Here is a 27,110-nt window from a genome sequence, read left to right as displayed (position 1 = left end):
GTGTAGAGAAGAGAGGGAGAAAGAAAATGGAGGGAAGAGAGAAGAGAATAAGAGATGAAGATTTCGAAAAAGTTTGAAGTAAACATTCAAAAGGGGGAAAAAGCAAGAGAAAAAAATGATAAGAGGTGTTAAAATGCATTAGGTGCTCAGAGGGTGCTAATTTAGTGTTATATTGGGTTTCCAATGGGCTCTAAATTCTGGCCTTGGTTCTTTGGGTCACCTTGGAGAAGTTAGTTAACTTACCTGAAGCTCAGATTCCTCAAGTGATCTTTAAGGTCCCTTCTGACTCTAAAATTGTATATTTCTTGGTGGTTAGTCACTGTGAAAAAAACATTCATGTGGGAAGTTTACAGCTATAGCTGACTTTAGGACAACATATTTTGGGAGAAGGATGCAAGCTCCCTGAGGATAGGAGCCTTTTTTCTATCTTGTTCACCACTGTATTCCCAGCAGCTAGCAGTGCTTAACCCATATTAGACACTCAGTAAATGTATGTTTAGTGAGTGATGCAAAAAGTGTCACTTCGGTGGTTCATTACAGGGAGCATCTAGTGGGCCTAGGGGAAAACTATGTACTTGAAAGAAGGAAAAGACTGATTTCTTCTGAAGATATCTTATTTACTTGTAAAAGCTGATTTTCTTCATTATTTTGTCCCATATTCAGAGGAAGTGACTGCAGGTAGTGGTATACTCATGATCACAAAACTTGTAGTGACCAAACATACATATAGTGACTAGACCAACATGTGATCTAGGCCAGTTCTCTTCATGTGACTTAAAGAAATGCAGAGCCAAGCTTGGATCTTCATGGAACATGAGTAAAAAGAGTACACATAGATTATGGTAGCTTTATTAAGTTGTATTCTTTGGCTTCACTCAGTTGAGGAGCAAAGTTAAGCTGAGTACTGAGGCTGGTAGATTCCAGTGAAATCTTTGTCATCCCCTTACATTATCCCTACATTAGAAGGTGGTACATAGTTATTCCTAAATGTAAATTTTACAAAGAGATTTGAAGGAAACATTCAGAATATATATATGTATATATTCATTCCAATGTTTTTGAAGTCTTAGTTTCAAAGTATGCAGGTTGTTGCAGTTTTTAGACACAGAATTAGACTAAAGGGGGGAAGGGAGAAAGTCACTTTAAATCCCTAGCACCAAAGTCATCTACTTACTCATTAGTTCTCACTCCGTCTTACACTTTTATTTACCCTCCAGTTTAGAATAAACTTGGTTGATTGATGTGCCATTTCACTCAGACCGAAACAGAAAGCATCAAAAAGTGTGGGTCAGGAAGATGGAGGCATTCATTCATTGGCAGATGTGATAACAACTTAAGTTACAACTGAACAGTCCTACTTTGTGGGGTAAATAAGGGAAAAATAAACATCTAGCACGTTAGCTATCCATGATAATTATTCTGAGTCATTAAGAAAATAATAATTTATATTTTAAATTAATAAAAAAAAAAAAGGTAGGAAATATGTCATAACATTTTTGAAAAAAGTTTATCCCAATTGGTTAATTTTTTAAATGTTTTATACCTGAATAGTAAACCCACAGTAGTCTTTAAAAATATGCCTACTGGAACACATTTATTCCTGCATCTGACCCCAGGAGTACTACTAGATAAATAAAACATGATTGTATTTTGATATTAAAAAAAAAAGTTTAAAATTTTTGTTTCTTATAGCTATATCAGGTTGAGTTTTTAGTCAGTTGCTTACATTTTATGTTGGGTTTGTAAAAACTGTAATATTGAGAAGTATGTATGTATAAATAGTGGTAAAGAGACTTTTTCTTAAATGCATTTTAAAAGGATCATATAAAAAGTTAGTTATTTCAGCAGAGCGAGGTTAAATGTCTGTGTACTTCAATTATGATTTAAAACAAAAACACAATTGCAAATTTCTTAAAGCCATATTTGTATAAATTGTTTTTATCCAACATAAGTCATCTAATTTGCTACAATCATTGACATAGTTCATTGTAGAGATATGAAAAGATAGAAATATGAAAGCAATATCCATTTATAATACTAAATTTCAGACTAGAACATTATTTTTGTTAAAATCAGAGTCCATTTGGAGTGAACTGAATATATCCATTTAAAATTTGCATATTATATTACATGTTAGGTAACTTTTAAATGTTTTAAATTACCAACTCCAGAAGATGGATAACAATTTCATTCCTGATGGCAATGAATTTCCTTCTTCTGAATTTTTTTAATAGGTGCACTAGGCCTTCCAATGAGGGGAATGAGCAACAATACCCCTCAGTTAAATCGCAGCTTATCACAAGGCACTCAGTTACCGAGCCACGTCACGCCAACAACAGGGGTACCAACAATGTCACTTCACACGCCTCCATCTCCAAGCAGGTATTTATTGATGGACCAGAATATTTCTCAAAATGTATCTTTGTAGAGTAAGGAAGCTTTTTAGTTTCTTCATAAGGTAACTAAATGGTTCAGTGCCTTTCACTGAGGAAAAGAAAGTTGATACCCTCTGCTAGTTTTATTTCATTGCAAATTGATAAGTCTAGTGTAAGATGCTTTTATCCTGCAGCTACATACTGGTTGTCAACTGGTGGGTATCGAGGGTTAATCATCACCTGGGGGGGCTTTGTCAGGAGCCAGCTTTCTTCCTCAAAGGAGGATGTGCAATTTAAAATCATTCCTCAGATAATTCTCATTATTGCTCCCTGACCACACATCCATTGCTGTAGTGAGAATAAAATAAAACAGGTTACATAGATGATGCGTATTAGTATGAAGAAAGTAGAATGACATACATTCAGAATGAAATTATTCTAATATATGTGAGATACTTAGGTATTATTTTATGTCATAGTCACAGTAATAGTTCTCTCATCTTAGATATCATCATATGCTAGTTTCACTATAATTTGCCCTTTCTTGTTGGTTTGTTTACTTTGGCTTTTATTTTTAAGAGTAGAGTTACTGGACAAAAGAAATTAATAAAAATTAGCAATGCAATTTGAAAATATATGTGAAGTTCTAGGCTTAGGTCAATTGATTATTTACAGAGAATTTTAATGAGTAATTGTAGAGAGCTTATTTAGTATTGGACTTCTTTTTCAGGGGTATTTTGCCTATGAATCCTAGGAATATGATGAACCACTCCCAGGTTGGTCAGGGCATTGGAATTCCTAGCAGGACAAATAGCATGAGCAGTTCAGGGTTAGGTAGCCCCAACAGAAGCTCGCCAAGCATAATATGTATGCCAAAGCAGCAGCCTTCTCGACAGCCTTTTACTGTGAACAGGTAAGATGTTTATTGATACTGTGTATAATTGTCTTTCTGGGTATTTTCAAATTTGCCTTTTCGTATTCAACATTCTGTTCTTGAGTCGTGGCTTCTGTCTCATTAGTGTGTTTCATCATATATTTATGACCAGAGATTCTCTTTCTGTTACACATCACAACTTTAACCTCTCCAAACTAAAGACACATTCTTTTGAAAATCAGTTTGGTTTTAGAAAGTACATTATAGCTTTTTATTGTTGTTGGTTAGAAGAGGATTGTTCTTAGGTTCCCACCAGGCAAATTTTTGTTGATCTGTTTTTCCTCTATTAAATGAGGCTGGTCACCTATGCATTAAGAATTTTAGACTTATGACTAGGGCATATTTGACTGTTAACTGCCTTGCTTCACTTACGGTTTGGTTAAGTACCTTTTTAACTGAAATTCAGTTTTGTATTTACTTTGGAGACTTACTAACCAAAGGCTTTTTCTGACTACATCTATAGTATTTGAAAATTGTCTCGTCCTGGGATTTAAAACTAAAAAGTGAGCTCTTGTACCTTTTCACCCCTTTTTGCACTATCCATTGCATATACTATTATGCAAATAATAATACGAAAACCAGTTATCCATTATGTTAGTATTTTTTAGCTGTTCATATAATTTGTATGAGAGTTATATCTACAATATAAGGCTTGCTTTCTTGCAAAGATTGCATTTAAGTTTGCTAATATTTTTTAAACAGGGAACTCTAGGGGAAAAGAGGACCTTGATCTAGTTGTTATCATCATGCTCAGCTATTTCACTTTGTTTTATCTAGTACTTATAAAATCTCAGTTAAAATAGGCTATTAGCACATTTTCTGTTTAATCTTCATCTCATAAGCTTCAATTCTTTCTTTTACTTAGGCCTAAGAACATTTCTTTTATATTCATACTGCTCTTTTAATTTTTTTAAAAGTTATTATTTGTAAAGGGTTATTAAAATGCTCATCTTCTTGAAAGCCCAGTATAATACTTACTGGGCTTTATCACATCTTTCTGCATTCTTACAGTATTATTCATTGAATGTATATTTAAATTTTTGCCTTTTCATATTTTTTCACATTTTTATTGTTTTTAAAAAAATAGTTTGTTTATAAATTGTCAATGAAGCTTGGGTCTCTAAAACCCTGCTTATTACTATTGATGTTGTATTTATTATAGAATGTTTTCATCTCTTAGCACTTATTCAGTGTTTGAGGATACCTGTCATCAGCACTTCTAACATGCTATTAAACAAAAATTTCTATTGGCTTTCCTACTCTTCTCTAAAGTATTGTTGCACTGCTGCATATTTTATGAAAGTATTGTTTGGTCATAGTTTTATAGATGTAGGGAGAAAAAAATCTGTTATCTTTAAACAGTTTAACCCTATTCAGAATACTGATAACACTGTCTTTTATTAGACTATTTGATGTTAAAAATTCATACTTTCATTGTAGAATTGACATTAATTCTTTTTGAAATTCGTAATTACTTCTGGTCTTTAAGTTCAGTCTTACTTTTTGTTTTTGTTTTCCCGTGTTTAGGTTTGTGCAAAAAAAGGAGGCATTTGTAACTGTTTACCAAGTACCAATTGTGCATTAATTTTTAGAATTGAGGGCACTGCGAGAAGATTTTTTTTTTCTTTTAAGTACCTGAAAGATAAACTATTTACATAAGAATGATGTGATTTAGAACACTGAATTCAGTTAAAAGCACCGTTTAATTCAAATCAACTAAACACGTATTGAGTGCTTATTGTATCCTCCCGAACACCAAGGGCAGAGGATGCAAAGTTGAGTGTGACATGGACTCTGTTCATGAGGAGTTTATGTTCTAGTTGAGAAAGACAGACTATGAAAAAAGATTTTTATGGATGGTAACAATAGCATACTTTATCAGTAGTGAAAGAAAAGTATTCAGGAATAATCGTCTTATACTAAACTACATAGTTTTGAGGTTGGTTCTTCCAGTATATCCAGTAAATTGGCTCTCCAAGAAGTCTAAACTGGTACCCTTAATCTCTGTTTTCCTTAAGACTTATAAATTCTTTGTTTTTTGTTTTTTAATGCACCTGTATAAGATGTTTGGTTCTCTCTTGTTCATGGAAGGTCTTAGGGAAATTTAAAATAAAATTAAAGAAAGTCAAAAACAAAATTAGTATTTGTTTTAAAACATATTGTTGTTTTCTATGAGGAGACCAAACGTATACACTTTTGTTTATCTTCATCTGAAAGTTAGTGTTCTTACTGTATATCTAAAATTATTTTCTATGTACCCAGTATGTCTGGATTTGGAATGAACAGGAATCAGGCATTTGGAATGAATAACTCCTTATCAAGTAACATTTTTAATGGAACAGGTAAGCTTATTCTGGAGCTAGTACCCTATAAAAAATATGGTAGATCTTTGAAATATAAAGCAATTCAACATACTGGTCTTAAAATATTACAGGATTTTTTTTTGTGTTAAAGTGGTAGAATTTAGTTTAGTAAAAATTTGACAGGAATAGAATTTAATTAAGTGAACAGTTTAGAGAGATTTAAATATATTTTTTCACTTGGCATGGTAATAGCATAGTGTTATAACATCAATATTATTTCCTTAATACCTAGTGGACCCTAAACATTAACTTAGTCTTTATTTATACCTCAGAATCTTTTTTGCTTAAAGAACTTTTTCTATCCTCACTCAGTCCTGTGCCCACAGCCTAAACTAGATTGGGTGGTATGGCATTCTGGCTAGTGAAACCCAGAATGAAGAAATCTTTAAAATTATATGGAGCACTTACAAGTTTTTCTTAATAGTTTCAATACTAAATTTGGCATTTTTATCCATATGAATTTTTAATCCAGTTTTATGTGTAGAATTCAGAATTTAATTCCATGGAAAACCAATGCTGATCGGAGTAAATAATTACTATAGTCTGTTGGTTTATTTCTTTTATCATCTGCTTCAGACCAAACAGGAGGCTTTATTGCTATTCTGCTTCAGGTTTCACCCTCTTCCACCTGCCTCCTGAAAAAGGAAAGAAAGGGTATTGTTATAGTCATAGGAGCCCAAATGAATACGATTGTTGAGAGAGAACTGTAAGGTGAAAGAGTGATCAGTTAAATGGAGCATATGTGGAAGCACAAGAGAAGATTTAGCAATAAAATGTCACCTGTGGCTATGGGCTTTAATTTTTAAAAGTTATTGTCTGTTTAGTAACATGGATTGGTCAAATGAGACTTTAAAATTCCAAGTTTTAGCATTTGAAAGTTACAGTTTTGTGTTCAAGATGTTAAAATAATATGAAACACCACATCCCATTGTTTCTAAAATGTACATTTTTTCATATTTTAATATCTCTGAATCAGGCTGTATCTCATAGTTTAAGGCAAAATTTTTTAATGGACCATAAAGTAACTGTGTGACAATGCCATCTTATATTCTAAATTATGGTTTTATACATGTCTATAAATTTTAGATTTTTAAAATTCAGTTTTAACCAAGTATATTTCACAATAGGAAAATTGTTACTCTTTCCCTAAAAATATAAATTTGGGGGTTTATGAACTGTTTCTGTAAGTAAAAACTATTCTCAAATAACACACGGCAATTTTACTTTAGAGGACCTGAAGTTGTATATTAAAAATTAATATATAGTTAATTTGTAATCAATTAATTGAAGAGAGATTACTGTATAGATTGAACTTGTATAAATTGTTAATTTCTATTATTCTTATAGTATCTTATTAAAATGTAAAGTTCATAAGCTGCAATTTTTAAAAAACAATGGGTATGAATGATTTTATCTTTTACCCTTCATAATTTTAAATCGCCACCTAAGTTGGAATGTTAATAGAGTGTATTTCTCTTCTATCAACAAAGTGATCTTGAGATAATAGTTTTTTTCTCAGAATCTTCTAATGATGAAACTTGGAGAAAATTAAAATTAACCGGAAAAAAAGGCAAAATAAAGTGAAAATGGTCATAAGACAGTAGATGAAAGAAAAGCTATATTGCAGGCTAAAACTAAGGTAGAAAATTAAATTCTTTAAAAATTAGGAATATAAGATTGTATCAATTATAGAATAATAAAAGTTAATAAATTCAGGGGATGATTAAAATAGGCAAAGTATAAATGTTGGGTTAAACTTTAACTTTTAAAAGGAAGTGAGTTGATGTTTTAAAAATTTAAAATGAACAAAAATAAATTTTATTTAATTATTTATTGAGCGCCTACTGTGTAATAGGTGATATAAACTTTTGGTCTTTATAGCATATCCCCATGCTTCCCAGGCATTCAACAGACATGGGAACCCTACTTATACCCTACTTACGCTACCCTGCATATCCCCCCAACTGCAAAATGTACAGGCACACACATGCATATACATTTGTGATGGGACCAATAGATCACAGGAAAGAAGTCCTTAGGGTTTCTGTTTCCACTCCTTTGCCTTAGATATGATTCTGGCCATTTGCAAGAGGTACTCTCATTCTCACACATGTGTATAACTGAAGCTCCAAGTATTTCAGATAGAACCACTGCTTTTAGATATAATGAAAAGAGCAGTTATATCACAACAGCCTCTTGCTAGCTAATAAGCTATAACTTTAGAGTATTAGCTTTCACAGGAGAAATACAATGTATCACCTTATTCCTTATTCTTTACCTTGAGTCTCTTAAGATTTGAAATTTTTATTATGCTAGTTATATTTTGCTTTGCTGAATTGTTCATGAAATTCTTTTATGTGAAATCAGTCCACAGATATTTATTGTGCACCTGCATTATTTAGGAATAATGCTGTGCATTATTTAGGAAGAAGGACTAACATTTCAGATTATATTATGATTGGTCTTTAATAATGTCTTTAAAATGTTCGTTGAATAAATAATTATTGTTCCTTCTTATTATTTAGATGGAAGCGAAAATGTGACAGGATTGGACCTTTCAGATTTTCCAGCATTAGCAGACCGAAATAGAAGGGAAGGAAGTGGTAACCCAACTCCATTAATAAACCCCTTGGCTGGAAGAGCTCCTTATGGTAATTAAGCTTTTTAGTGATGGCCAATGGAAACTTTCTGTTGCACATATATTTACACATACACATGTGTGTATGAATTTTCTAATCAGAGTAGTATAATTTGTCGTAGTTTATATACCCAAAGTGCTTTTTCCTCCCAGAATACCATCATAGCAAAGCTAAATGGGAAAACTTAGTTTGTACAGAAACCCCAAAACCCCGTTGGTATTCAGAAGTTATTTTCTTCTGGCAGTTCTGCCTTGATACACCTTAATGATTATTTTGTGAACTGCCTTTTATTCATCACAATTTTTTTAAAAGAATACATTCCCAATGATTAAAAATGACTGACCATACAGTAAAGATTTTTTTCTAAGTGAGTTTTTTAACCTCCACACTATTGACATTTGGGTCAGATAATTCCTTGTAAATGAGAGGCTGTCCTGTACACTATAGAATATTTAGCCACATCCCTGGCCTCTGCCGCTTGGATGCCAGTAGCACCCCTTACCTTTTACCCTTCCCCCATTGTGACAACCACAGATGTCTCTCTAATTGACAAATATGTGGGAGAAAAAAATTGCCTCCTGTTGAGAACCACTGCTCTTGGGTCATGTATAGTTTATGTAGACTCTTGGTCACCATTAAAATACCCCATTATACTGTCTCTAATAAGAAATTTGGCTAATAGATGCTAAATGAAAGGAAGAGGTGTGCTAAATATTTTTCATATATTTCTTGTCTTTTAAATGTTCAAATATAAGATTTATTTGTATACTATGGGACAGTTGGTGTGCAGTAACAGTTTAGACATGAAAATTATGTAACTGCAATGTAGCCATATTCTTTTTATTCTTTGCACATAGTTGTTTCTTTTTGTGAGAACCTGATAGAGACCAGTAGCAGAAAACAATGAACTTAGAGGGATCAGTTCATCACTCTTAAAACTGTTTTTCCCATTTTCAACTTAGAAGGATTTCCATTCCTTTCAGAATATGAATACAAGTAACAATATATGAAGAAGAGAAAAATGTATTGTTCATATTCTGAATTTTCCAAATCACTCTTCCAAAAATAACAAAAAATGATCTGCCCTGGAAGTTGAGTACCAGCTACTTGATTCTCAGTTCAGACTCTAATGTTTTTAACCTTTCCTCATAGGTCCATTTTTTCATCCCTTTAATCATTCCCGTTGCTCTCCTTGGACCATCTCTAGTTTCTCCATATCGTTCTTGAATTGTGGAGCCCCAAACTGGATATTGTTCTCCAATAAGGGCCTGACTAATGCCAAGTATAGTGGGAGGATTACTTCCCAGTTCTTGCATGTTTTACATCTATTACATGGAGTCCAAGAAAATCTGAAATAATACGGAGTTGTTTAATAATTGATTGCAATTTGCTCACTCTGTAAGTCACTTTCAAGTAGAATACTGACATGTTCTTTTAAAATTGATTTTGCTCATTTGTATTTGACAATTAACTGTTTATAATAGCTAGTCAAATATTTAAATACAGCAAGCTTTTAAACCAAAAATGTTAATAATTATTACCAATATCAAATTATGTTTTAAGCAATTCCCTTGTATTATTTTTTATATTGAGTTATTAATCAGTATATACATATTTATTTATTATTATCCTGAATACTAATTTTTTTGAACTGTGCTTTCAGAGCAAAATAATACTTTTGGTATATTATCATAAGGGAAGTTAACGTTTTATAATTTTTAGCAAAATATCATAAATATCAATTGCAATTCTCCGGATTATTTTCATTACATAGTTGGAATGGTAACAAAACCAGCAAATGAGCAATCCCAGGACTTCTCAATACACAATGAAGATTTTCCAGCATTACCTGGTTCCAGCTATAAAGATCCAACATCAAGTAATGATGACAGTAAATCTGTAAGTAACTGAGAATTGTGTATGTGAGTGATGTAGTTTTTTCCCTTCAGATTTCTCTTATATTAACAGTTTTATAGACTGTATTAAGGACTTACTAAATAGTATTACAAAATTGTTTATCTTGAATATTCATAATAATCTAACTTCTGAAGAATGTGGAAAACCTTTATAACTTAGAAGATAGCCTATTTTTTTCCTATTTCATATAGGTTTGCAAATTTCTGTTGAACTTCTCAGAGTTAATTTAGACTTTTATTGTAGTCCCTGTCAGCTGGATCCCATGAAGTTTGATATTATAGCCTTCTAAGGAGCTGTGTTTTTCTTGAGTAAGTTTTCTCCTTGAAGAATCTTTATACACATATTTATTCCTGTGTTGATTCAGCCAACTCAGCTTCCTCTTTCTGACTTGCCGAATATGTTTATTTCTTCCACATTTCACTGAAAATAGCTTTTTTTTTGTGATGGGAGTTTGTATATTGTTAAAATATTTGCTAAAGAAGAATATTGGGTAAGAATTAAAATAAATCCGAATTTTAAAAGTGCTTATGTTCTGACTTATCTTGGAGATTTTTATGGTGATACTTATTTAGTTTCTCTTTTAAATGAAAGTATTGAAGAATTGTAACTTCAAGTGTATCCCAAAGCATAAAGTCCTGAGATAGATAGTTAATATATTTTGTCTGTGACTGAAAATCTGAGATAAATAAGAATATTTTTCATATATTCCTTGTCTTTTAAATGTTCATATGTGTATAATATAGGATTTATTTGTATACTATGGGACAGTTGTAGAAACAAGAAAAAACTTAATGTAGAACTTGAAAAACAGGTAATAATTTACTACCAATTTAAACATAATAAAGAATGAATAGAAAGGTACTACTAATATGTGAATCTGAAATTTTTATACTTAATAAATTTTAATGTTACATTTAATTTTTTTTCATGTTAGAATTTGAATACATCTGGCAAGACAACTTCAAGTACAGATGGACCCAAATTCCCTGGAGATAAAAGTTCAACAACACAAAATAATAACCAGCAGAAAAAGGGGATCCAGGTGTTACCTGATGGTAGGACTCCATAAAATATGTCAATGATGTTATGGAATATTTTTTTTTTTTTTTTTTTACTTTTTCATCAAAGATAAAAAGACTTTATTCTTCTTATCCAGGTCGAGTTACTAACATTCCTCAAGGGATGGTGACGGACCAGTTTGGAATGATTGGCCTGTTAACATTTATCAGGGCAGCAGAGACAGACCCAGGAATGGTACATCTTGCATTAGGAAGTGACTTAACAACATTAGGCCTCAATCTGAACTCTCCTGAGTAAGTTTTTTTCTTTTCTTCCACATTCCTGCAAACTCTGTTTTTAATTTTATGTCATCAAATTGTATCACCTGCTGCCACTGATTGTTGGTGTTATATACTGACTTTTAGATCATTCCCTCTCGTATTAGCTCATTGTTCCTCCTATAATTTGGCATTTTCAACACATATATACATATATGATCTTTCCAGATCCTGACATCTTGGTTCCTTGAATTCTCTCCTTCAGAAATTTTGCCCTCTATCATACCTCACCTACTCACCTCTTTAGTCATCCTTTTGACCTTGACATTACTAGTAACTTTAGTTTCTCTGTAATTTTAAGCCTGTGCTCCCATGCCAATTCCTGTTTTCTGTCTCTCTCCCTTTAGTACTGGTCCTGTAATCATTTGACTCTATTGTACCTTCAGTCCATTCTTTTACTTTTTCGTTGTTCCTAAACATCCCTGGCTCTCTTTGCCTGCAGTGAACTTACTTCTTATCCAGTTAAATTCTGTGGTCAGTCATACTGCTCATCTACATATACCCTTGACTACTTTGCCTCTCTCCTGCTTTGTCATACTTGCATGGCAAAAACTACAACCCAGGTTATATCTCCAACTATTCTATTTTTGACCTGTGCTGCAGAGGTTGGTGGGAGAAAAACTTACAGCTTCACTGCCTGGTTTCACTTTAGGCCAGGAACCAAAAAAGTAGGACCTTAGTTCTGCCAACCATAATCATAACTGGCATGCCTCGTCCATTCATTCTTTTGCTCTCCTATGCAGCTGTTTTATACTTGCTATTCAAACCCCTGTCCTTACTCTCAGATGATGGCCTTGTTTTATTATTTCTACTTTATTAAGAAAGATGGAAGCGTTCAGAAGAGAATGTCAGCATAGTCCTCCTACTAAATCTATTTACTACCATCTGTACCCCTCCTTACTCTTATCTTCCACACTATTGCTGTAGTTGATCCATTCTTTCCCAGTATTTTGCACTTTGTTGGATTATTTCTATCAGCATACAAACATGCTATTACCTCTTTCATGTTAAGTACTTCTTGATCTAATATCCCCCCATTTTTATATTCTCATTTGAAGTGAAATTCTTCAAAAGAGCCAAATCTGTAAATCCCATTTGTCTTTTCCTATTCTTGGCTAAAACCATTTCAGTTAATATTTTGTTCCTGCTACACTAAAACCATTCTTGTCAAGGTCATCAAATGACCACAGTGTTAATAAATGCAATGGTCACTTCCAGGAACTTACCCTTTTTGACCTATTGGCAACATTGGACATAATGGAATTATTGCTTCTCACTACTTTTAACTGCTACCACCCTGGTTTGAATCACCATCCTCTCTTGCCTGGATTACTCCATTAGCCAATCACTAGGTATTTCTCATTCTCCCTGTCCCCCATGCAATATCTTCTTCATACAGCAGCCAGGACAATTCTTTTTGAATAAGTTAGTCCTCTGCTCAAGACCCAGTAAGGATTTACAGTTTCATTGTGATTAAAAACCAAACATCTTTACAGGCCTCCTAATATCTACAGGCCTGATTTGTGTCTCTCTGTGATAGCTTCTCCCTTTGTTCACTCTGTCCCAGCTTCACTGGCCTTCTTACTGTACCTCAGACATGCCAGTCATATCACTGCCTTAGTGGTTCTAGCAGCTTCCTCAGACTAGGATAGTCTGCCAGATAAATAATATGGTTAATTCCCTTACATTCTTCAGGTCTTTGTTCAAATCTGACCTTTTAAATGACACCCAACCTGACTACCCTATTTAATTATGGAACTAATCTCCCCTCTCTGCCCCTCCGCTAACATGGAATATTATTTATTATGCAAGTTGTTTTTGTCTGCCTTCCTCCAATCCACCATCCTGAACCAAAAAGTAAGTTCATTTTGTCAGTGATCTTTACTTTTTTTGTTGATGTACCCCAAGCACCTACCTGTAACGGTGCCACGCATATAATGAGTACTCAGTAAATATGTGATCAATTTGAACTTTTGCTTTTAATAATTTTTTTCCTGGCCATATAAATGGGGGAGTAATTTTACTTGTGGGCATGGTATTAATGAATTCAAAGCATATATATAGATATCTGTGGTTATCTATATGTACAGGGGTGGGTAAAAGTAGGTTTATAGTTCATATGGAAAAAAGATATGCAGGTTATGATTATTAAAATTGCTTTATTAACTCAAAAGAATGTCACAGTGCAACTGTAAACCTGCTTTTGCCAACCCGTGTATATATAAAAACCTTGTTTCAGTTTTCTGCTGTATATGTCATAGTAAACCCAAAAAAGGAAATTAGAAGTAAGAAGTTAATGCTTTTGAAGTTACTGCTTTTCCTGATTTCCTGAACTAAAATTAGAAATCTTTTTTTCTACCCTGGACTTCAGAGTGTTTTTTTTTCCCCTCCTTTATTCAGAAATCTCTACCCCAAATTTGCATCACCCTGGGCATCTTCACCTTGTCGACCTCAAGACATAGGTAGGAGATTATATTTGTGTTCAGACTTTTAAAAATGTATCTGTAACTGAGAATCAGTTAATAAGGCTTTTTTTATTTTATTATCTAGACTTCCATGTTCCATCTGAGTACTTAACGAACATTCACATTAGGGATAAGGTGAGTGTAGTTTATTATTCTACTCAGTCAGCATGAATTTATCTATAAATATTCAGGCACTATTTTTCAGTTCAGACAGCATAATATTTTGAAATAATTAGTGGTCTTGGGTATGCTTTCATATGTTCATTCAGTTATATATAACAATTTTATTTCTGCTTTTGTTTGTAATCTTAATGTTTTGATGAGATTCTGAGTTATATTTTTAAAACAAAATAATATTAGGACTGGTAAAATAGTATATAGTTATTAGTATCAGGGTACAACCGTAACCACAGTTGATGGGAATAAACTAACTTGGAATATTTAATAAATTCCTTCTGATGTTCTAATTTTATGCCTTATCATTAAGAAAGATTTCTCTTCACATGTATTATGGACACAGTATTTTTAATGGAACTATATATTATGTATTTAAAAACGGTTTATGACTTTTGCCTTTTTTCTGTATTTTTTTTTCTATTTTTGAATTACCTAAAATTCTTGTTATAAAGTAACTGTTAATAGGTTACAGCTTTAATCTTTTTTTTTCTTAATCAAAGAAAGTGGTAAACACTCACTTTAGGGAAAAGAACTAAGACTTTATTTTTATTAGAAATGGTGTCTAGACTTTGGTCTTGTGAAAGGATATAATGTATCAAAATTATATGTTTGTGTTATTCATATGTGTATAATGTCTAAAGTAAATGACAGTGTTCTGCATCTGTACCGTGTAGTTGTGTAGTGAAATCAGTGTTGATGTTGTGGACAGGCAAGTAAAGAGGTATATTTCTCAATATGTCTTAATACTTGAGTAGGTGGAAGATAAGTATGAGATAGAGCTAGCTTTTTCTGTCTTTGGATTGTGTGATTTGCTGCCACCTCCACTATAGGGCTCTTTTGCTCCCAGTACCTAAGGATCCCAGAATCATTTCTTATGCCAATTTAAGAAATACTAATTTAAGAGGATTTAACACACTTGAGACTACCACCTGAATGGGGATAATATGGAGAGAAAAGTTATATTCAGAGAATGTGTTAGAGTTAAATAAATATTTAGATACAGGATTAAGTAAAGAGATAAAAAGTATTTTTATTTTGGTGAGCATTTAATAAAGATTTATATTAATATGAGAATATAAGACTATTGAACTCATTTATGTTTTTTAGTTTGGTAATTATGTTTCTGCTTTCTGGAGGGACATGTAAAGTGGTCATATTTTACTCATTTACTTAAAATAAAGAGCAATCTCTTTGTGATTTTTGTACTTAACATACACGATTTGCTAAATATACATAACCAGCTGATTTGTGAATCGCTGTCAGATGTAGATTCAATAACATTTCCTTAAGTCTTCTATCAGACATTCTACGTAGTGTTTACATGCAGTCACTTAGTTAATTTCATTTTCATTCTTAGTAACCATTATAAGATGTTGTCTACATTTTATATTGAAGTTTAGAGACATTAACTTACTTGGACATGGTATATTAGTAAGTAATGGAGCTAGGTCTTGAATATAAGTCCTGCATCTCTGAGCACAATGTTTCACTATTACTCCCACCTTGGGTATCTAATAAATCCCTCAAGTAAGACATTGAGCATATGAACTCAATTTGAAGTTTTTATTTAGCTTTTTTTCCCCCATATTTGTACATAAAATAGATGTACCAGAAATAATTGTTAAATGATTTTAGTCACTTAAATGACAAAACTATCCTAAATGATGAAACTCCCCTTTAGAATTATAACTGCTGTGTAATCACGTAATAACAGTTACCTGCTACAAAGAGAAGAGTTTCTGTTTCTCTTTCTGTTTTTACTTTAGTGGTCGCAGTTATATGTTAGGACTTGCAGACTTGTTTTACATTTCAGAATAATTTATTTTTCTTTTCCAGCTGGCTGCAATAAAGCTTGGCCGATACGGAGAAGATCTTCTCTTCTATCTCTATTACATGAATGGAGGAGATGTATTACAACTTCTAGCTGCAGTAGAGCTGTATGTTCAAATATTTTTAAATACTTTTGTATTATAGTGGATCTTGTTTATTCTGCTTTAAAAAAGAAAAAGACAATGGCTGTAGTTTTTGTCTTTCGTTTTTAAAGTGGAAATATTTCTCCATCAAGAAACTTATTTTTACATTTAGTAAAATAAAGTTAATTTAGATTGAAACCTTAGATTACCATGGCTTCACAATCATTGTGTACATAAAGAATTTTAAGCTTAATCCTAAGTTTGTAAGAAGCCTGAAGACAGAATCTACTTGAATCATGAATTTAGTGAATCTAATTTTTATAAGTATATGAAGTATAAGATATGATTCATAACTGTGGTTCATCTTACTCCTTGTGGAACCACATATGTTAATGACAGTGAATTTCATCATTTAATAAATGTCTATCAAATATACGGGCAAGTCACTGTACATATATCTTGTGTGTTTTGAAGTATTAATAAAATAAATTTCACATTCATTATCAGGAGCCTACTGGCTAACTTAAATTAGTGTTAAGAATTTGGTCCACGGATATGGTTTTTTTCCTCAGCATTTCTGTTTTTACTGATGTCCTAAGAATAAAAAGTGTGTTGCTTCTCTTATGTCCAGTTTGTAACATATTAGTCATTCTAATCATGTTTACTATGATGCTATGATTAGGAGACATTTTTACAGATTTAAGTATTTTATCATATTCCTTATAATATTTCTACAAATGGCCTTGGATCAGATACTTAAATGTAAAATTCACTGTGCAGATAATAAATTTTTTTTTTTTATTTCTCAGTTGAGAATTTGTTTTTTTCCCATGTTCTTTGCACCTTTTTTGTAAGATAATAATTGCTAACTCTTCATTTTAAGTTATAATTAAATAAATTCATTCATTCATCTGTCACTGGCAGTTTTGTCTCATATCTTATGTCTAAAAATTACCTCATGGTAATGGTAGGAAGGCTTTGTGTGAATTTAAATTGTTAATTCAAATAGACATTGTATTTAGTTCCCTACAACATAATTCGAATAGTTGAGGGTTTTGTTTGTTTTAATAGATATCTCATTTTCTATTGAATATTAAAAAGAGCTAGAAAGGAGTGAAGTTTCTGGAACACAATGTATCTTTATTTGATCTAAAATTTTACCACATCACTCAGAGAGCTTTTAAGATCTCATTTTGTTTGCAGTAAAAGTTTTGGAGACATAAAAAAATTATTTTCTTATATTTATTTCACTAGGGTTGTATTTAATAACAATAAAAGTCAGGACAAAGCAGCATTCATATTTATGTATTTTATATGTAGTTACTTTCTAAGAAAAGTTTTATAAAATGTGAGCCACAGGAAAAAATTAATTGTCTTTTTCTCTTAAAAATTGAAGTTTTAACCGTGATTGGAGATACCACAAAGAAGAACGAGTATGGATTACCAGGGCACCAGGCATGGAGCCAACAATGAAAACCAATACATATGAGAGGGGAACATATTACTTCTTTGACTGTCTTAACTGGAGGAAAGTAGCTAAGGTATATTTTTCTTCATGTGTAAATGTATAAATCTAGATTTTATAAAGAAGTGACCTCTTTTGTCTATATATGTACCAGTGCATTCATTTCAGTAATGTGCCAGATACTTGGGAATTCTTTAGTCTCTGCCTCCTTGGCTTGATTTAACTCTAGGAGAGTATGCAGAAACAGTTCATTTTATCACAGTTAGAAAAATGATTGAACTTGGTAAGAAATTTTATAATTTTTCAAAAGTCTTGGTAACATTTTAAATATTTTTGTTTCTACTCAATTGTAAAATAAAGATACCCTTGTGCAATCCCAGTCATGTATTATATTATTATTACTTTTAAGTAAGCAAGTATGAGATTTCCCTAAAACCAGTATATAAACAGATAAAGACTTTTTAAAACACTTGCACTCATTGAAGATGTTTGAAACAGAAGACAGTTCATTGGATGATTTTTTAGTTGTTGGTTTGGGCTTTTTTTCTTTTGAGTCAGCTTTACTAAACTGATAAAAAGGTCAAACATTTTAAGAAGACAGTATAAAATGCTTACCAGATATTTATAAAAAAAACATTTTATATTACAAGGTCTTAAATAAAACTTGCGAAAAGAAACAGGAAAAGACAAGCCCAACAAGAAACACCAGAACAAGACACATACAAGAGATTAATTTTTTTTTTAAATTAATATTTTTGGGTGTTTCTCAATGATAAATGTCATTACTTCTCAGACCGAGTCCATATACCACTGTATACTGTATTTGAGTTATTTTAACAATTCTAATTATTATGCATATCTTGATTATAGACGGTAGACCCATCTCCTAACCTTTTAGTTAAGTAGAAATAATTATATTCATTACAAATAGTACATGAGACATTGTTTATATTACCTGTTCTTTCAGAAGTAATAGTGTAATAGAAAGCCATAATCTTTGTGTCGTGGATTTAAATTTAACTCCTGTTTCTGCTATTTATGCTTTCACCTTGTGCAAGTTTTCCTTACCTTTTAAATCAAAACACTGCCTCTAGAGTGTCATGAAGTTTAAATGAGATTACACACAAACACATTTATACTAAGTGTAGTGCTTGGCAAATATTGAGTATTAGATATTGATAGATGAGTAGTTGTGGTAGTTTGTTGCTATTTCTATCATCATTGTTATTACAGCTTATTACTCCCCCCCCCACAAAGATAGAAAAATGATAATTGATTATTGTTAGGTCAGTGGTCCTCAAATTTTAACTTACATCAAAATTATCTAGGGATCTTTACACAGATTGTTTGGCCATACTCCATTGTTTCTGATTTAGTAAGTTTGTAGATGGGACCTGAGAATTTGCATTTCTAGTAGTTCCCAAGTGATGCCAATGATGATGCTGGTCCTTGTCTGGAACCATACTTTGAGAAACTCTGTTAGTTGATTCTACAGGAGAGAAAAATTATCTTTAGAGGACAAAATATTCTATTAGGAAATAACTAAAGTTTGCAAATTATTCCAAATTTAGTGTATGCAAAACAGGGATGGATGTTTGAAGTAGATAGATATATAATTTTAGATAAATTTTAGTTTGGTATATGTGAAGAAATCAACTTATGTGAAAAAAATTTGTTTTCTGTAGAACTAAGCTTTCCCCCATAAAGTTAAATATTCAGAAACAACTAAATAGGGTCCCTGTTACACATTAATAGGGCCCCTTTATTCTCTCACAAAAGGAATTCCTTAGTCAGATAAATGTCATTTTAAAGAGTATTTTGTTTGTGTATGTAAACCCTCACACCCAAAATAATTTTACCCTATTTTATCTTTCCTTTATTGTTGAGGTTTTTCTCAACCTTTTCCTTTAATATTTTTAGTGATGTAGGAAAATAAAATTTGGGAAATATTAAACTATTCCCTAAGAAATCTCTCTTGAAGTAATTTGCTGGCCACTTGCACTGATACTCTTTAACAAAATTATTTTTATAGTGATGAAAGTAATCGGAATTTATTGGTTTCTATCAAATAGTAATTTCTTTTGGTTGTATTAAAATACAGGTTCATAAAATTAAAACTTAAGTTGTATTGTATTCACAGAATAAACTTTTACAGTGACTTCAGTTTTTTTTTAAGGCTGTTTTCCTGGAAACTGGATTAGGAATTAAGAAGTTAGTTTCATTCATAGTTATATTTATTAACACATTTCATTATACTACACAAACTCCATTAAAATGCCATGTCCCGACTTAATTTCAAAGCCCTCATCTGTAAAGTAGGAGTAGCTTACTATTCACAGATAAAGAGCATGCATTAAATAGCTTCAACTCATGTAAGAAGCCTGTGAATTAGTATTATAAGTAATACTAATTGATGTTATCATGGTATCATAAATACTACTACTCAATCTTATCATGGCATCATGAAAAGTATTGGCCTGATTCAGCCATAATCAGGTCTCCATCCAGAATATCTTATATGTGAGGTTCTTCCTTTCTCTTTTGCAAATCACTTAATATTTTCAGAGAAATGAAGAATTGTAATACTAAGTAAGGGATTAGATTAAAATCAGAAGTATTTCTTATCGAAAGATGTGCTCCATTATTTATTTAAAGAATTTCCTATATGTCAATAATTTACATACATAAAATTTTTGACACTGTATTTGCTTATTCTCCCCTTTTAGATAATCTTGACTTGTCTGCAGGCTATGTGGTCTGTCCTTTGTGAATTAGCTGGAATTACAGAGGCAGACCTCAGAGCGCTTTAAGTCTTTGCCTGATCTGCCTCTGGACCGGTGCCTTGGAAAAGCAGACTGGTGGGCATCTTGGTCATTCCCAGACCCACCCAGCCCCAACAGAGGGGACCTCAAGCCAAGGTTGTTTATAGCTCCAAACAGGGTCCTCAAGGCCAGTCACAAACAGCATCTGACATTGGCCTGCATCAGAGACCTTCCAAAAAGACTGAGTCCTAGCATGCCTACCTGATACATAGAAACAAACCCAAACAGGCAGCCAAAATGGCGAGACAAATAAACAAGCCCCAAATGAAAAAACAAGAGAAGTCTCCAGACAGAGAACTAAATGAAATGGAGATAAGCAATTTATCAGATACAGAGTTCAGAATACTGATTGTAAGGATGCCTACTGATTTAAAATTGTGGTAATTTAGATGGTGTGTATATTCTTAATGAGTAAAATTTGAAAAATAATTTCATCCACAAAGACTTTTTAGTGGTGGAGGCTGCCCTATTATCAATAGCTTTCTCAAACTAAAGACTTGCAAATTTGAGAATTTTGTCATCCTACCTTTACCTTTTGGGTCCAACACTGAATGGGATTTTTAATGCTTAGTATTTGTATCACATCATAGCCTGATATAAATATGGGTGTTTTTTTGTTTTGTTTTTTCTTCATTAACTTCACGGGTATGCTTTAGTACTTTTTTATATTTTAATTAGTAATATGTGCTTTTTTCCCCCAAAATAAAAATTATTTCTAATAACTGTATTTAAAATAGTTTGTTACTTCCTTCCTAAAATTTAATTAGGATTATAATAATTAAGAGAAAGCTGACATTTCTGAGGATTTGAGAAAACATTCCTGCAGTGTGTGTTTTTCTGTGAAATTTGAGCAGTAATAATAATTTTACGTGATCATCTGAATCCAGTGCACATATTCCAATTGTGCTTCATAGTAACCTTTTGAGAATATGTAACCTAATTTTATTAATAGAAAAACTAAGACATTAAAAGTTATTTTTAAAAACTATAACTCTTTCTAGCCTTTAAAATCATTAAACTGTAATCTAAAAATCTTTTCCCCATTAAAGCAAATATATACATAGATCTTTTAATACCTAATCTTTGAATACTTCAAAAATTAAATGTTCTGTTTCTAAAAGAAATGAAGAAAACTGTGTTTATTAACTCATCAGCCATTAGTTACACACCTCCTAGGGGCCTGGCACTGTGCTAGACAGTTGGTAGTGGTATGCAAAACAAGAGACCCTTCTTGCCGCTACAGATTATACAGAGGTATATATATGTGTTGTGTGTGTGCATATAGCATAAACATGTAAAAGATGTAATCAAAGTTAGGGAACAAAGACATACCAGTGTAATTGCAAACTTTATGTATTTTAAGAATAAAAATACAGAGAAAAACAAAAAGATTTAAAAAGTGAAAGACAAAAATTTGACATATTTAATTTCTAAATCTGACATATAAGGTCTTTCAGAGTCTCTTAATTATCATATTAAAATATTTATGTTCCCTACCCAGCCGGCATGGCTCAGCAGTTGAGCATCATCGACCTAGGATCCATGAGATCGCAGTTCAATTCCCTCTCAGGGCACATGTCCGAGTTGCAGGCTCGATCCCCAGCAGGGACGGCTGTGCAGGAGGCAGCTGATCAATGACTCTCTTTCATCATTGATGTTTCTATCTTTCTCTCCCTCTCCCACCCTCTCCCTGAAATTAATAAAAATATATTTTAAAAAAAAATTTATGTTCCCTAGATTTAAACTGACCTCTTTTTTAACATGTAGGGAAAATATATGTGCATTGATGAAGTTCCTCTAATTTAAATTCATACAATAGCTTATAGTTCACCAATGTACGATAGCAAGGACAGGATAATTGAACAGAACTTTAAATTTTATAACTTAGTTTGTGGGATGTATTATTTGTCACAGTTACAAGTAGATGTTTTACCCTATAACTACACATCATTTAGAACTAAATGCTAATTTTAATTTCTAAAGAATGCTATAACAAGAAGATATTTTCTTCACTAACTTGGATATTCATCTTCAGGCCAAACAATAAATTCTTTTAAAGCCTAACTGGTTAGGAAGAGAGTTGTGCTTACACCGTGCGTTAGGGAGAGCTGTGGTGACTGTGATGGTGATCATGGTATTTGCTAGTTTTTACTGATAAGCAGATAACCACTGTGCTTTAGTTACTCTACCAATCCTATGGAGTGAGCCTTTTTAGATTAAAGTCATCACAGTGTGCCTTCTTTATAAATATTTGCCAGTGAACTGAATTTTTTCAACATTATTTATAGGTAAGGGGTGTAATAAAGTGATTCTGTTTTGGATCTTTGGCTAAAAATAATGTGTTATACTGGGAAGGTCATGTGCTTTGGTGTTATATGGGTCTGGATTCTAATCCTAGACCTGATATTTATCGAGCAAGTTACTTGAACAAGTTACTTGTGAACCCCATTTTCCTCAGGTGCAAAACAAAGATAGTGGTATCTACAGAGTTGTCATAAAGATTAGAATAAAATCAGCTGTATATCTAGTTTTGACACATACTAGATTTTCAGCAAGTTATACCTGCTCTTTCTGTAATTGTTAATATAATATTCTTAAATTTTTAAATAGTTGTTGTATCTCAAAATTTAATCATGACCTAAGTTTTCATTTTAATTTAAGAGTGAACTTTTCCCTTAATTTAATAATGGAAACATTCATTATGGAATCAATTCAAAACAAGACAGATAAGGTAAAATATGGTAACCCATAGTACTAATATTACTTGTTGGCTCTTTTTTTGTGTCTGTGTGTGTTAATCCTTACCCAAGGATATTTTTTCCATTGATTTTTTTGAAAGAGTAGAAGGCGAGAGAGAGGAAGGGAGAGAAAAACATCGATCAGTTTGCTCCTGCACGAGTCCCAGGGCGCAGATCCTGCAACCCAGACATGTACCCTTGACCCAGAATCAAATCCAAGACTGCTTGGTCCATGGGCCCACACTCAAACCACTGAGCCAAACTAGCCAGGGCTATTGACTTTCTTTAATGCATATAATATATCATGTTAAATAATTTTTTAAATAGGATCAACTCTTTGAGATAGTTTGTGCTAAATGAATTTAGGTTATAGAATGAATGATTTTAGAACCTCTTGCTCTTTGGATTTGCAGAGGTATGGTTTTCATTTTAATATATAAAATTACATCAGCCACTATCTAGTTTTGGGTGGCAGTTGCATCTTTTCAGGATTTTGGTATTGTGAAATGGGAAGTCTGGAGATGTGAGAGTTTTAAGTTCATTTTTTGTTTTGTGGTGTGTTTTTTTTCTCTCCTGAAATTTTAATGAGATTAAAATAACTTAAAGAAAAAAAAAAATAAGACAAATTGGAAAACTATTTCTAAACTTTCTTCATGAAAAAGTAAATTTTTAGGTTTTATACTTCATTGAAGGAGGCTTTATTTTTAAATATAGGGTGTCCCCAAAATATGTATACACACTTTTAACAGCTGATAACTCAATTTTCACTCCTTTTCAGGTTTAACTGATTTGAAATAATGGGTGAAGCCAGACTAAGCTTTGAACAAAGAAAATGTATCCTAAAGTGCCACTAGCCTTTTTTTTATGGGGATACATAAAAGATAAAACCAGCAAGAGTCGACGAATTGAGGGCACACAAATACCGAACAAAATGATTCTTGATGTTTGCGATTCCATTGCTTCACGCTATCAGCAGTGCCTGGACCAGAACGGTCATCAGTTTGAAAACAGGCATTGACAAAAAAATTATTCATTTCTGTATATTCTTTTAAATTTTGAAAATGAACTGTATGTTAATAAACACTGACTTTATAATCATTCAAAGTGTGTATACATTTTTGGGGGGATACTGTATTCTATAATTTTCAGTTTTTTATTAGTGATATAGTAATTGCTCCTTCAAGTTTTTATTTTTGAGCAAAGAAAAATGCATAGACTTTGTGTCATAAAATAGATGTTAATGAGAAGTCTCTGACTTTTTTATGCAAAGTATTTTTGTATTTATCAGATTGAAACTACAGCACATTATTTTTATTCAAGCTGTATTTTACTTAAGAGAAAAACAAGTTGGTATATCTGTCTGTGATCATTCTCATAGGTGTAGGTATTTTGTTAATATAGTAAAATGTATTTTGACAAAACTTTGAGAGCAAAGGGAGAGGAAATCATCTAAATTCTTAAATTTGGTTTTGTAGGAGTTCCATTTGGAATATGACAAATTAGAAGAACGGCCTCACCTGCCATCCACCTTCAACTACAACCCTGCTCAGCAAGCCTTCTAAAAAAAGACTTCCCTTTTCTTGGGGTATGGCTGTCTCAGCACAATACTCAACATAACTGCAGAACTGATGTGGCTCAGGCACCCTGGTTTTATTTCCTTGAGGATTTGGCAATTGGCTTATGCAAAGGGTCACCATTTGAGGTCCTGCCTTACTAATTATGTGCTGCCCAACAACTAAATTTGTAATTTGTTTTTCTCTAGTTCAAGCAGGGTCTGAATTTTTTCATTTATTTTCTTTTTTGCCAGCAGACAGACTTGGGTCTATAAAGACAAGCAAGTACACTGACAGAAGTTTACCATTTAGTTTCTAAAATGTAAAAAAGAAAACCCACAAAAGACTCAACAAAATTAGACCACAAAATTTGCATTGTTCATTGTAGCACTATTGGTAATAAAATAACAAATGTTTGTGCATTTTTATGTGAAGATCCTTCTCGTATTTCATTTGGAAAGATGAGCAAGGTCTGCTTCCTTCATTTTACTTCCCCTTCTGTTTTTGAAAGGCAGTTTCGCCAAGCTTAACGCAAGAATATCTGACTGTTTAGAAGAAAGATATTGCCACAATCTCTGGATGGTTTCCAGGGTTGTGTTATTACTGAGCTTCATCTTTCCAGAATGAGCAAAACACTGTCCAGTCTTTGTTACGATTTTGTAATAAATGTGTACATTTTTTTTAAATTTTTGGACATCACATGAATAAAGGTATGTATGTACGAATGTGTATATATTATATATATGACATCTATTTTGGAAAATGTTTGCCCTGCTGTACCTCATTTTTAGGAGGTGTGCATGGATGCAATATATGAAAATGGGACATTCTGGAACTGCTGGTCAGGGGACTTTGTCGCCCTGTGCACTAAAGGGCCAGATTTTCAGCAGCCAAGGACATCCATACCCAAGTGAATGTGATGGGACTTAAAGAAGTGAACTGAGACAATTCACTCTGGCTGTTTGAACAGCAGCGTTTCATAGGAAGAGAAAAAAAGATCAATCTTGTATTTTCTGACCACATAAAGGCTTCTTCTCTTTGTAATAAAGTAGAAAAGCTCTCCTCACTGCAGTGTTGACTTTGATTTGAAGTGGTGAAAGTGTTTCTTCAACATGAAAATGGAGGATAACACCTAAAGTTTCACAACTAAAGTTTCACAAATACCAAACTGAAAGGTGTAGCCAACCGATTAAAATGTAGTTTTCTTTCAGCTTTTGTCACGGCAAGTAATTCAGTGGAACCATATACCGTTTTACTCGTGGGTTAAAATATAGGCATCCTCAGTGTTAACCTCGTTCAAAACAGCAAAAACTATTTTTTAAGTAGAGTATGGCAGCATTAGAAATAAAACTTCCTCATCACTCTTGGGACCCAATCAGAATGCTTTTCTTTTGTGTGAAATTTGTAAGAAGTTTCTTGATAAGACCTTTGATATTTATCTTTAAGAAGTAATTCTCAAGTTAAGGGAAGCCAAAGGCAGTGGCAGGACAGGCTTCTTCTTCAGTGTGCTGGCCTGAGTATTTCACATTTACAAGTTGATGAATTCTTTTCCATCTAAGACAAATACTGTGTTTAAAATGTTTGAAGACGGAAGCTATGAAAGCAGAACTAAAGATAGTAAAAAGAGGGCCACTGAGTTTTGATCTTAAATTTTCATTTTTAACCTATTTTTCTATGAAGAGTGAAAATTTGACACCAAATCATGCTTGAAAATGAAGCACTTATGACATTGCTGTGTTTGTCTATCAGGAATATAAAATGACAAGATTTACTTTTTTCTATGTATTTTGAGATATGAAACTGACATAAAAATAACAGGATTTTTTAATCTTTCAGATTTAAACCAAAGCATCTCTTCGATAGGAAAGATGGCACTTATATAATCCTAATTTTATTGTTGTGAAAAATCCCTTCACAGAACACACATAATATTTCACATAAACCAGTGTCAAATCCTACAAGTCAGTTTCTTTAAAAAAGACAGATTACATTTTTTCATAATAATTTACTATGTAAAATGTAACTTTTCCTACATAACCATGAGAGGTAGAAGAAAAGAGTGGAAGGGGATCTTTAATCTTATGAGTACAAACATAACAATATAAAGTGTCACCATAATCATGATTGGTGCTGTGTGAATGACTTGGAAAAGCAAGATAGCTCATATCTAGTGGTTTGTTGTCTTGGCTTGAGTTGTTTTAATTGCCTTATACAAAGTTAAGTGCACACACTTTTTCCGTTTTCTGAGTTACCCTGAATCATCAAAATGAGAAAACTCTTGCATGTAAATCAACTTTTTATAGCTTGTTAATATCAGAAATTACCATGCTCTTGACTTAAGATCCAAGTTTTAAAATTCTTTATGAAATCTTTAAAATACTATATTAAACTCTTTAATATAACACACTGCTA

At 32.5% G+C, this 27,110-nt stretch overlaps 1 protein-coding gene across 7 annotated transcripts in view; it reads left to right on the top strand.

The window, feature by feature from the left end:
- The window catches only part of CNOT2 (CCR4-NOT transcription complex subunit 2), a 110,163-nt gene extending 84,399 nt beyond the window's left edge, over nucleotides 1-25,764 (top strand). For 3 of the 7 annotated variants that reach the window (XM_081130055.1, XM_081130051.1, XM_081130052.1), the window contains exons 5-16: nucleotides 2,235-2,382; nucleotides 3,106-3,288; nucleotides 5,572-5,651; nucleotides 8,198-8,323; nucleotides 10,086-10,210; nucleotides 11,163-11,283; nucleotides 11,385-11,541; nucleotides 13,966-14,027; nucleotides 14,116-14,165; nucleotides 16,044-16,144; nucleotides 17,517-17,661; nucleotides 24,621-25,764. In XM_081130055.1, the coding sequence (XP_080986181.1) occupies nucleotides 2,235-2,382; nucleotides 3,106-3,288; nucleotides 5,572-5,651; nucleotides 8,198-8,323; nucleotides 10,086-10,210; nucleotides 11,163-11,283; nucleotides 11,385-11,541; nucleotides 13,966-14,027; nucleotides 14,116-14,165; nucleotides 16,044-16,144; nucleotides 17,517-17,661; nucleotides 24,621-24,707 (1,385 nt within the window). In that variant the 3' untranslated portion in view covers nucleotides 24,708-25,764. Of the gene's footprint in view, nucleotides 1-2,234; nucleotides 2,383-3,105; nucleotides 3,289-5,571; nucleotides 5,652-8,197; nucleotides 8,324-10,085; nucleotides 10,211-11,162; nucleotides 11,284-11,384; nucleotides 11,542-13,965; nucleotides 14,028-14,115; nucleotides 14,166-16,043; nucleotides 16,145-17,516; nucleotides 17,662-23,923; nucleotides 24,244-24,620 lie in introns of those variants that run through there. The other 4 variants (XM_081130054.1, XM_081130053.1, XM_081130056.1 and 1 more) reach the window with 2 other exon arrangements.
- Nucleotides 25,765-27,110: the final 1,346 nt, after the last annotated feature.

The sequence above is a fragment of the Miniopterus schreibersii genome (assembly GCF_964146895.1).
Source record: "Miniopterus schreibersii genome assembly, chromosome: 2".
Taxonomy (NCBI): domain Eukaryota; kingdom Metazoa; phylum Chordata; class Mammalia; order Chiroptera; family Miniopteridae; genus Miniopterus; species Miniopterus schreibersii.
This window is presented reverse-complemented; position numbering and strand designations above follow the sequence as displayed.